This window comes from Xenopus laevis, chromosome 9_10L (assembly GCF_017654675.1).
Source record: "Xenopus laevis strain J_2021 chromosome 9_10L, Xenopus_laevis_v10.1, whole genome shotgun sequence".
Classification (NCBI taxonomy): Eukaryota; Metazoa; Chordata; class Amphibia; order Anura; family Pipidae; genus Xenopus; species Xenopus laevis.
The window spans coordinates 75,226,578-75,238,403 of record NC_054387.1 but is presented as its reverse complement, the minus strand read 5'-3'; the positions used below and the strand labels follow the sequence as shown (position 1 = coordinate 75,238,403).

The following is an 11,826-nucleotide window of genomic DNA, read 5'->3' as shown; positions in this document are numbered from 1 at the left end:
TGATAATTTTACTTGCAGTAAACAGTTTCGTTTTTTAATTATCTGTAGGTAGTTATCTGTGGTGTGCCAAGCAAATTTATTTGGGGAAATAAATTGTTTGTGCTTCTGACTACTAAAGGAGGAGGAGTTTGGAAAACATGGCCTCCGCGATAAGTGTTTATTTATACAGGACTTGCAAAATGACGTCATATTCGTGCGCGGGGACGTTCTTGGTTGTGTCGCTGCACATGTCAAGTGTTCTCTGCCGAGGAGGTGCAGGAATTCTTTACAACTAATGGAAGTCATTACGTTGCCTTTGTAAGTGGAGAGAGGTGGGATTTATGCATTGGATTAGATTGCAATAACGCCTTTCATTTTTAGTTCTGTTTGTTTGTCCGTAGATGCTACTATCATGTCAGGGATAATGAATATGCATTAAAACTGGTGATGAGTGGATTCATTTTTATTTGGATGAGGTAATAAGGAGGGGGGTTATATCTGTCAGATCTGTTATGTCTGACCACAGCATTTGAGAAGTGGAAGTAACTAGAAGGAAAATAATGGGAATGTTGCAGTCATCTGGCCCATGGGACAGCACTACCACTGTATTTGTAATCATTAAACTAGCGTGGAATCTATCTATGCCGTTATTCAGGTATGTCTTGGCATTCCAGTTTTAAAAAATTAAGGGCAGCATTACGTAAGTATTTTATCACAAATGCCAAGGTAGTGAAGAGGTTTAAGAAATGCAGAGTATGCAGTGTTAATAGCTGAAAAAAGATAAATTTAAAAATGCAAACGTAGTTAACATTCAAATGCTAGTGAGTTTAATAATGTACTTATTGCCATATGGTCATCTCCATAGTTGTTTTTTGTTTGCTCATATGTATTACACTCTTTCAAGGTGTTCGAGAACGATAATCCCGATATTCTTTGCTGAAATGAAAACAAAGTACCTGTTAAGACTGCAGTAAATTGTGGATCCATATTATTAACTGCAATGAAACGGAATCAAGAACCCATTGAAACCTGTACCTAAAAGTAGAAATGTTCCGTTGGAGCTGTGCGCACCGCTTGTCTCGGAGCTTGTGCCAAACCCGATTTCTAAGTACTGATCCGTTACTGGACCAATTGAAAATATGCATAAGTGAGGATCAGGTGTTTCAACTGGTTGGGAAAAACAAGGCCAGGCTATCTGTTACACATGTGGGTCATGCCATCAACTTGCTCTGGAAGTTTCAGAAGGAGAAACCCAGGATGCTGAGAACTATTGACCAAGTCAGAGGGCATCCAGAATTCATTGCCCTTCGTATTTTAGCTGAGAATAAGATTGAGTTCATGGAGGACAATGCCCTGGTTGAAATATTGTACAACATACTCAGGTGAACATTGTACCACTTTAAGTAGGAGTGTGATATATTTGTATGAGAAAGCTATGAACTGAAAGTTTTTGCATTGGAGAACTCATTAAGTATGCATTACATATGAATATAGATGAGGCTGATCTAATTTTTTGGAGGCTAGGCCTCCCTAAGCCATTATTATATTCTGCCTATAATAATATGATTTTGGGCTTTCATTTAGATACATTAAAGATTTTATGAATGTTTACTGTTTTTGGTCCAGGTTCAGTGTGGAACCCCATGATTCCCTTGTGCAACAGCTGGTTATGGAAGGCTGGAGAAGATTAGAAAGGCAAGTCAAACCTGAACTCTAGTCAATTGAACCCTAGAAACCAGATAGCTGCTAAAGTTCCAAACTGGAGAGCCGCTGAACAAAAAGCTAAATAATTCAGAAACCACAAAATATAAAGACCATTTGCAAATTTTAATTCTCAGAATATCATTGTCTACATTATACCAAAGACAAATTACCCATTTAAAAGTGCCTATGCCTTGTTCAAGTTTTCTGGATAATTTTTCTAAGACAGAGCACTTAAATTAGAGTCTGTGAATACGATTAAATAATATTATGAAAGATCAATGCTCCATGCAGCATAACCTGAACATTGGTCAGTATCAGCCCAACTTATAAATGGAGATGTTTGTCCCTTTATGTTTGTCCCTTTAAACACAGTCACTAATTTTCAGTGTTATTTTTTGCAGTACAAATATTGTATTTGTGCTGGACTTTTACAGATTATATATTTACTTTACCTTTCCTTGCTGTATTTTGACACAGGTTTAACCTGAAAGAAATATCTAAATTTGCAGTGTGCCTTGGAGAGCAGCACATGCATATGAGCCCCCTAATGGGACACATAGCCAGCATTGTGGATGGAATCCTGGATGATGTGCAAGATGCCAGGTGAGACTGGGTTATCACTGATAAGATCTCATGTAATGTGAAACCTTTTACTGTGTGATTGGTTTGTATTAAAAAAAAAAAGAAAATTTTTCACTTCCCAGAATCCTCTCTAGTTTAATGGTCAACATACATGGTGTGATTACTCCAATGCTGCGAGACAGATTGGTGGATAAAGCAGACTCTCTCATGGATACCCTAGATGTCTCACACTTCAATCACCCCCGCAGAATCGTACAGTTTCTACGAAATATGAAACACACATACAGGCCACTGCTGGAGAAATGTAACAATGCTTTCCTTCAGAACATTGGCCAAATGGACCCAGAAAATCTGTCTATCATCATCGGGCTGTATCAATCTTTACAGTATAACAACTCAGAGTTCCGCCTAATGGCTCGAAACAGGCTGATAGAGATGGTGGATCAATGTAATAATGTGGCAAGCTATACAAAATTGTTTGCTGCACTCGGTCCCATGGCAGGGCAAGAGACTAGAGAAAAGTAAGTTGCTGCCTACAGTAGCCTCATACAGGTAACCACATATGTACTGGGAGGGGGGGTGTAGGGACTATGTCGGGGACTGCTGAGAACAGGGTGGAGGGTCTACTGCAAAAGGAGAAGGGTGTAGGTGGATTGGGACTGGTTTGGGCAGTTCAGCGGCATGGCAAGGTGGTCACCTGTAGTCCCACTTTTCTATATTGCAATCCTGACCACATATTTAAAAAATGTGTCCATTAGTGATCAATCGGTTATTTCCCAACCCAGACCCAAAACTCTTCTGTCTCTTTTATATGAATTACACTCTGTTAAGTCTTTCCTGAACAGCATTCTGTATTTTTATAGTGTTTATTTGCTATGCGCCTGGTAAGGGAAAAGATAGGTTTGTGTTGTGTGGCTTGTTTTTTGCATTGTGTCTTAAAGAACTGAATGCATCTTAGATAATATAGCTGTGCTCTTTATGCCATGTTTTTCTCCAGGCTTGAAGAGGGCATCCTTACAATGGTAGATGGAATGAATCCAAATCAATTATTGGCCGTCCTGGGAACAATGGAAGAAATGGAATGCAGAAATACTCTTCTTATTGCAAGGTAACATTCCCCATTCTAATCATTCCAGTTTAGCTGACTGTTTGAAGCATAAGTACAGATGCTTAAGTATACAACCTTTTATTATGTTCAAAGAATCATTCTTTGAATTGATGAGGCAAACAAATTCCCATTTACCAACCTGCAATCTAGTGTTTTAGGCCACTGACCACAGCAGGTAAAAAACACATGGACTGTGCGAGGGTTACCATTTATTATTGTTCTTATATTTTACTGCCTATTTCTATTCATCTTTCAAAAAAATGCAAAAAATAAAAAAAGAAGACTAACACAAATTGTCTTATCTTCCTTTTCATTTTCTAACTGATAGTAGACAACTCTAATTGCTTAGTGGCTGCAATGGCAATTGCTACAGTTATTTTTTGTTTCCCTGCAGAATCGCTTCCCTCCTACAGAAGTATTTAGGGATTTACAGGCCTGTGGAATTGGCCAGAATCACCCAAGCAATAGTCAACCTGCGGTGCCAGACCCCTGAATTGTTTTCAATGCTTCAGAAGATTTTAGAACGGTAATAATTTTAATTTTCTGTTCTGTGGTTTTGTACAGACATGAAACATTACTTACATTTGCAGCCTGTTATTTCTTACTACAGCAATTTAAAATCCAGCTTTATACCAGGAGATGTGGCTATGCTGGCAAGAGTCATCTCCTCATTGCCCGCAGCCCGAGTCGATGAAGAAGTCTTTTCTAAGGTTGATGCCATTTTGCCACAGTGCAGTCTTAGTGACCTCAGTTCTCTGGCTCTTGCTATTGTGAAATGGGTTCGAACTGAACAGCCATCACGCTACAGCACCTCAGGAGGTTTAGGGAATCTTCTGCATAAGTTAAACACCTGTGGGCATGAACGAATCACAAAAATTGACAAGATTGACTTGTTTTTAGAAGAACTTAAATACATTACTGGGGACTGGCTGGAAGAGGTACTTTTGAAGGACGCTATAAGCACCTGTGAACGTTTGATTGATCAAATCACGTGGAAAAACTTGCCAGAATTCGCACTTTTTATCACTCGAACCAACTACCTGTGTGCCCCAGTTCTGAACAAAATAGCATCTGTAGCAACAGAGGATATTACAAAGGTGCGTTGTTGTTTCTCTAGGATATTTCAATGTATTTCATATTTATATAGCAGTTTTTTATAGTTGTGGTATTGATACAGTGCAATAGATAAATGCGCCCCCATGGAGTTCTATACTGTCCATTTATTAAGTTAAAGAAAGTGTCACACAGAGGCTTTTGCCCAATGAGGAGCACATTCGATCTATAGAGTCGATCTGTAGAGTGGTGAGGAGATCCAGTGTAGAAGCCTCCTGCTGATATTGGGTGTTTGAAACGCAGACAGGCATTTGTAAAACAATCTGCTTAGCTGCTCAGTGGTCAGCAAGGCACCCTGGGCTGTTTCTGAAATTGGCCTTGGAATCACGACACCTGAGAGACAGTTATTTTTTTACATTTTATTACAACCTAATTGCTAGAGATGCTATGGGTTCAGTTTTCTTTTTAAAACAAGTTTCATTTTAATGTTCCTACTTTAAAGATTCATTACAACGCAACATATGCAATCCTGCTTCCCTTTGTTGTTCTGAATTATGAACCCCCCAATGGTGAAGCCTTCTTTGATGCCTGTATCCAGCACGTCCTTCCTCACCTAAGTAAGTACAGCTGATATAATGGGTTTGGGGAGGGGGGGTTCTTTTGTTTTGTAGATGCGCAACATTAAGTGAGGTACAGCTATCTCCATACACTTTGTACTCGATGGCTAGATGGGGTACCCTACATTGTATATAGTAAACTTTAGAATGGTCATTTCTGAATGCAGCGTAAGTGTGGTCACATTAAAATGGACACATATGTTGTGCCTAATACGCTCCTGGCACTGCCATATTTATGGCAAGCACTGTTGCACCCATCTTCAAGCACAAGTGTGCCTATTGGTGCTGGGGAACCTTGGAGTTACTGTCTTCTTGGCTAGGAGGCTTCTCAAAGTGGTTGCATATTTGCTCCCCCTTAGTGCTCTGTCACTTATGTCTGGAGTCTCATTATATGAGCACACAAAGAAATGGTTTGTAAGCTTCTCATATTTTATTGTAGATTCATTGGATCCCCACCTTGTGGTGCTACTGGCTTACTCCCTCGCTCTTGCTGAATACTTTCCAGAAGAGCTTATAAAGGCTGTATTCAACATTGATTTCTTGGGCAGGCTGGATGCACAGCTGGAAAGTAAGTTTTGTTTACTGTTTGAAGCCATGGACTATAGTGCTATAGATAGACACAGCCTCTCACTTCAGAAAGATCACATTTGGACATGCTTGAGCAAAAGTTTATTGAAATGGAGTTTTATTTGTGTGCACATGTATACGTTTATATATGTATTTTATAATCTGTTTGTGTGCATGTGATTTTGAATATTAAATATTGTCTTGCACTCCAAAATACAAAAGAGCAAGTGCCAAGCTCATTTCTGTCTTTACCTTCATAACAATAAAGCCTTAAAATCAGGTTTTGTGTCAAATGAAGGCCACTCCCTGTATTTCCTGTTTAGATGCCTGGGGCATATTGCTATGAATCTTACTTACTTTCTATTTGGGGAAAAAAACACCAAAAGCTGCTGCATTCATAAACTGTTATAGGAGCATGGACCTATGGGCATATCCTTCATCTTAGGCTATGTCGCTGTGCAAATTTTATTATGTTGTGTTTCATGTAGTTTAATCTGATCAAGTGCAACTGAGGATCTACCAACTCCAGGCAGGACTATAGCAAAAAAAAAAAAGAACAAGTAGTCTTTATGATGTGTTACTAAATGTTTCTGCCCCAAAGCAAGACAAAAGTAAAATTATCAACAAAGTGAATTAAATCTCTCTTTTAAAATATAAATGGTGTCAGTTTGGCTTCTGTAAAGAGAAATTGTAATGAGCTCCACATCTAGTAGTTTTGCTCACCTTATTGCTAGTTCTAATATTTTTTTTTAAAATATTTCTTGATATTGTAGCCTTTTCAAGTACTTTAAACTTGAGGATTCGCTTGCGCCTGATGGAGCTAAATCGTGCAGTCTGTTTAGAATGTCCGGAATTCCAGATCCCCTGGTTCCATGATAGATACTGCAAGCAACTACAACACAGAGGTAAACCTTGCTTTTAGACAAGCATGGGAAAGAGTGTCTAACAGGCTTTATGCTAGCTGTACACATACTAATAAATTCATACCTTTATGCTGACCACAATCATATATCAACTGCTTAGCAGTCAGTTCCACACTGGGCTGTTAATGTCCTGGGCCATCCAACAGCCACTGGGAGTACTTCATCTATAGTTACACCCTTGCAGCTGACGACTATGTTGGCCAGTGCAAGTCCTCTACCAGAGCCATATACAAATCCCTCCTCAGGGCCCTGATTATAAGCTCACTGGGTTGTAGGCCCTACCCACAAGTAAAATGTTGCCTGATCCAACGTGACCATGCCCAAGTTATGCAAAAATCCCACCCCTAGTGCAATCCTGCAAATCTCTCATTTCAATTTCAGGGCCTCTGACTGCAGTGCCCCCTGTACCCCACTGATAGAATCCCCTGGCCGGTGCCTAGTACAATAACAGATAAGGAAGTGAAGAGGAGCCACAGCTCCACCTCTTGCTGTTTTCCAATAGAAAGGCAGCCATACCATGTATTAACATTCATATGGTATCTGTCTGTTCAACCTGTGTGCCAAATAGTTGGATACCATACAGGATAGGCCCCTGTATTGCCATCTTAATTCTTTGTTAGTAATACTGGGCAAAATTTTCTGCTATACAGTAACGCATGGCATTCGCCGAACAATTGCCTTAACAGCCTGCTGAAGATAGAATACTAGAAGCAAATTGTGTCTTGTGTCTGTAATTGTATCATTGTTTTTGTGCAGCTAATGCCGGGATAAGTTCAGTGCAGCGCCAGATTCACCAGCTGTTGGGTGAAATTCTTGGGGGAATTAATTATGCTAAAGTATCTGTGATGACACCTTACTACCACACTATAGGTAAGAACATACACTGATTGATTTGTTTGGTGGTTTCTTCTACTACAATTACAGCAAAATTATGTGTCTTGTCAACCATTGATATAAGTATGAGGCATAGAAAAAGTGACAAGGGCCCACCCATAATCATGGAGCCCAATTCTTCTGAGTTGGAACGGACTTCCCTTCCAAGGTATACATATAATGTACGTATATGTACAGTGCAGTAGAATTGCTATAATGTTGATAACTGGATTCTATGTGATGAGATAGATACATTGAGATAGATTTCACATTATTGACAAATAAGCTAGCTGTACTGGGCTGATACTGCCGTTGTCAGAAATTGAAAATGGGGTCTTCACTTTCCTCATCAACTAAACTGTAAGTAAGACTCAGAAAGGAACTTAATGAACTAGTGTTTTTTTTCCAGCCTAAATAAAATATTGGACAGTCCTTCAGCTTCAGAGAAGCCTTGCACATATTCACTGTACAGATTACTCTTATTTAACCTGTCATTTTTTTTACACATTTGATTTTGTCTAGATTTTGAATGTATTTTGGATAAAAACAAGAAGCCAATTCTTTATTTGGATCAGAATGTGCTGTCAGCTGACTTGTCGAAAGTGCAATGGGGAAATGGCGGTCAATTACAAGAAACCAAGTCCCTTCCGCCAGGAGCTCAAAGGTATGGACATATCAAGCCTGCAGTACTGCAGCTTCCAGCATCCATTGACTCCTATGCTGAATTTGGCCTTTCCTTGTAGCTCCAAACCTACATATTCACTCCTCTATATAACCATATTTCTTTTATGGAATTGCTCCCCTTGATATTGTAGATCTTCTTTCAATGCTTGTTGTTTAAGATCCAATTCATTCTGTCCCTGAGGTTACAGGGACCAGGATGGTTAGAACCACAGCACCCATTAAGTCACTGTTTATACGGTTTACACTGATGGCACTTTCAGTTCATTCAGCAGACAAAGACTGTTGGAGATCAAAAAATGGCATTACGTAAAGCTCTAGATCTAGTAACCAACAGCAGATGTTTGTTTTCAAACAGAAAGCCAGTAACTAGAACCTGCTGATTTGGTTTCTCTGGGTAACTAGACCCAAAACAAACATGGTGTCTGTTCTAGCTCTGCAGAAAAGGAATAAGTTGCCCAAACACATTTGTAAAATGTCACCATATTCTAAACTCGAGTCGAGATTAGACTTCTATGACAAGGAAATTATGTTATTTATTGTGCTGAAAAGACTACATAGGTGTCAACCAAATGGCAAATCATGGCAATGTGGTTTGGCTGCCTTTCATAGTGATTGTGTTTGATTACAAATAAAACCTATTCTAAATGAATTATAGGAAGTAACAACAATATTCTTTATCTTTACCTTAGAGTGGCTATCGAATTCCTGGATTCAAAGGCATTCAGCAAAAACTCTTCTAATATCAAGGGGGAGTATATGATGAAAAAAAGGCACCTGGAAATACTGGGATACCATGTACTTCAGGTATGTGATAAGGTGATATTTAATAGCAAGGATGTGTAGGGTGGGTCCTCCCAACTGCCAAAGATTGCATATTGTGGAAGGGAGGTCTTCCCAGATACACGGATTGTGACAGGAAGGTTGAAATCAGCAACTCTTACCCCTATTGGTGCATATGGAGCCATTTTAAAAGAAATGTTGTAGATTATGTTTTGGGTTTATGTACCAGCCGAAGGCAACCACTGCCCTTTAGCAGGGAAGATCTGTGCTCCCATCTTCTTTTATGCTGATTCACTGCACATGCTCTCTGCTGCTGTCACTTACTGAGCTTAGGGACCGACATAGAATATAAATGTCACAGTTTAAGGCTGATTAAACAGATAATTGCATGACGGCACAGAAACCATTGCAACTAGCATCAGCATTTAATATTCCGCCCCATAGCATCAGATTTTATTACAGACTATCCTCATTTTCTGCTTGATAATTTGCAACGACCCCTAAGCTTAGCTTCGCAACAGCTGCTCAGAGCCCACTGAGCATGTGAGTATCGCAGACACTTTCCAAGATGGTGACCCCCTGTGACAAGTTTGAAGTCCTGGAACATTGCTGCTATTGATAAGCTGAAACTTTAGGCTGGTGCAATAAATTCAGTATATAAAACATGGCATTTTTAGGTCTATTCATTTTTAGGGTTTAGTTCTCCTTTAATATCCAATTGCTGTGTAGCTGCATTAATTGGGAGAATCAACATGTTCTATAGGGATGCACAAATCCAGGATTCGGTTCGGGATTGGCTTTTTTTAGCAGGATTTGGATTCTGCTGAATCTGAATTTGCATATGCAGATTAGGGGTGGGGAGGGAAATCATGCAACTTTTTGTCACAAAACAAGGAAGTAAAAATGTTTTCCCCTTCCCACGCCTAATTTGCATATGCAAATTAGGATTTGGTTCGGTATTCAGCCGAATATTTCGCAAAGGATTCGGGGGTTCAGCTGAATCCAAAATAGTGAATTCGGTGCATCCCTAATGCTCTATTTAAAAAACAAAAAAACAAAATGAAACCAATTTGCAGTGGCTCACCCATAGGCAGTGGTACCGTCCTACTGGCATGTATATTTCTATGTGTCAACACGCCAACTTGAATAAATTGGCTGCAGGATCAAAAATAAAGTGGACATTTGTAGAAGGGTCAACACTCCATGTTATGAAAAAAATATAAATGTATTCTCAATCTGTATCGGTCCTGGGACCTATGGGACCTATAGCAAGGATGATATATATATTGTATACTCTACTTGCTCTGCACAGTAACAGGCTTGTTCATTCTGCCAGATTTCTAGTTTGGAGTGGAACTCAATGGAACTATCAACAAAAGATGCCTGGATGGATTACCTCAGGAAACGGATATTCGCTGATGATTTATGATGATGTGTTAGATTTATATATAATTATTTTTTATTATAATAAAAATGTTTTTTCTTATAAGATGTTCTTTCATTATTTCATTATACAATCGATCTGTTTGCCGGTATCTAACGTGGCGGCACAGGAAGACTTAGTAGTTATCAAAAGAGACGGTATTACATAGTAGTATTCAGTGAAGTGAGATTTGGGTGATTGTACCGAAAATTGTTTTCCAAAGCAGCAACTTGTATATAATAAAGGATGTACCCCCTCCCCACTGAAATGTATAACTGTCTCCTCTGAGGCCTTTTATATTGACACAGAAGGGGGGGAGGGTAAATTAAAAGATATTAAAGTAAACAGACATACCTTACTTTCATTCTACATTCACTACTTAAATCCATACCCTTCAGCCAACAAGGTGGTTTGGGATTTTAATGCAGGAGGCACAAGGATTAGGACAAAAATGAAATTTGCATTGGATTAACAAAACAGCCTGCCTTCATAAAGCTCTTACAATATAATCCACAGTGTATGTTTATCACAATAAGCAGGCACATTACACAAATGGCCTGTATTTCTGCTTACATAGCAGTGCCAGATTACCACAGACTTCTTAGAAAAAATTCTTGATAAAAAAAACAGCTTTTGGGTTTAGAAGGGGTAGAAATTTGGCCTCGTAGGTTTCTAAGAATTGATACACATGGAGTGGCAGTAAAAATGAATCATCTTGGATGAAATATGAAGGCACTATAAGTGCAGAAGAGGAAGGTGAAGGTTATTAATGTGTCCAAAACCTTTAAAAGCATAGTTACTGGGAATACCTATAACCTCAATCAATATTTTGATTGCTTATCAAAGGGTATGATATATTTGTTAATGTGTAGCTATGGGGCCCAGTATGTGAGTAAGACCACAAGAAATGCTCGTACCCATATCTTAGAACATTTATCAGCGGTAGAGAGGTGAGATTTTAAGTCTGCCATAGCAAATCATTTTGTGGAAGAAAATATTGGGGTGGTCTCTGTCATCTTCCAAATCATTGATAAGCCCAGACGTGACGATCCTAAAGGTTATTTAGATAAGATACTTTCTAGAAGAGAGGTTTTTTGGATTTATCATTTAAAAACCACAGCAAATTATGGAGGCCACAATAGAGAGCAGGAGGTTTTGTGTTGTTACAGGGGAATATGGTTTGTCTATGATTGTGTTATTTATCTCTGGAAACATTACCTTTGTTGAGGGATGGTTGTGCAATATGATACTTTTTAACATTGGATTATAGTATTGCACTTTATAACTTCCAGATGATGTAATTTTACTATTTATTCTTATCTTAATTAAATTATACTTTTACTTGATTGTAAATCAAGCCAATTTATTCTGAATTCAATACCCACAACACTAAGCCAACGGTAGAAGATATGCAGTTAAATATTATTATTTTTTTTGAGTATTGTCACCTGTAATACTACTGAGTATGCACACTACTAAGCTATGTGTTGTAAGGGGGGTGGGTTCTATAATGATTTAAATTTGTTGATATGT

General features: G+C 38.7%; 1 protein-coding gene across 1 annotated transcript; it reads left to right on the top strand.

Annotated features, from left to right (window-relative positions):
• Nucleotides 1-281: 281 nt before the first annotated feature.
• Nucleotides 282-10,359, top strand: fastkd1.L (FAST kinase domains 1 L homeolog; the record flags this gene model as incomplete). Its single annotated transcript, NM_001092051.1, is given in 15 exon segments — nucleotides 282-297; nucleotides 884-1,361; nucleotides 1,606-1,674; nucleotides 2,161-2,286; nucleotides 2,388-2,786; nucleotides 3,263-3,373; nucleotides 3,768-3,899; nucleotides 3,984-4,470; nucleotides 4,929-5,043; nucleotides 5,483-5,611; nucleotides 6,384-6,515; nucleotides 7,290-7,403; nucleotides 7,929-8,070; nucleotides 8,780-8,894; nucleotides 10,207-10,359. Coding segments are annotated over 14 exon segments (2,499 nt in total). The 3' UTR covers nucleotides 10,300-10,359.
• Nucleotides 10,360-11,826: the final 1,467 nt, after the last annotated feature.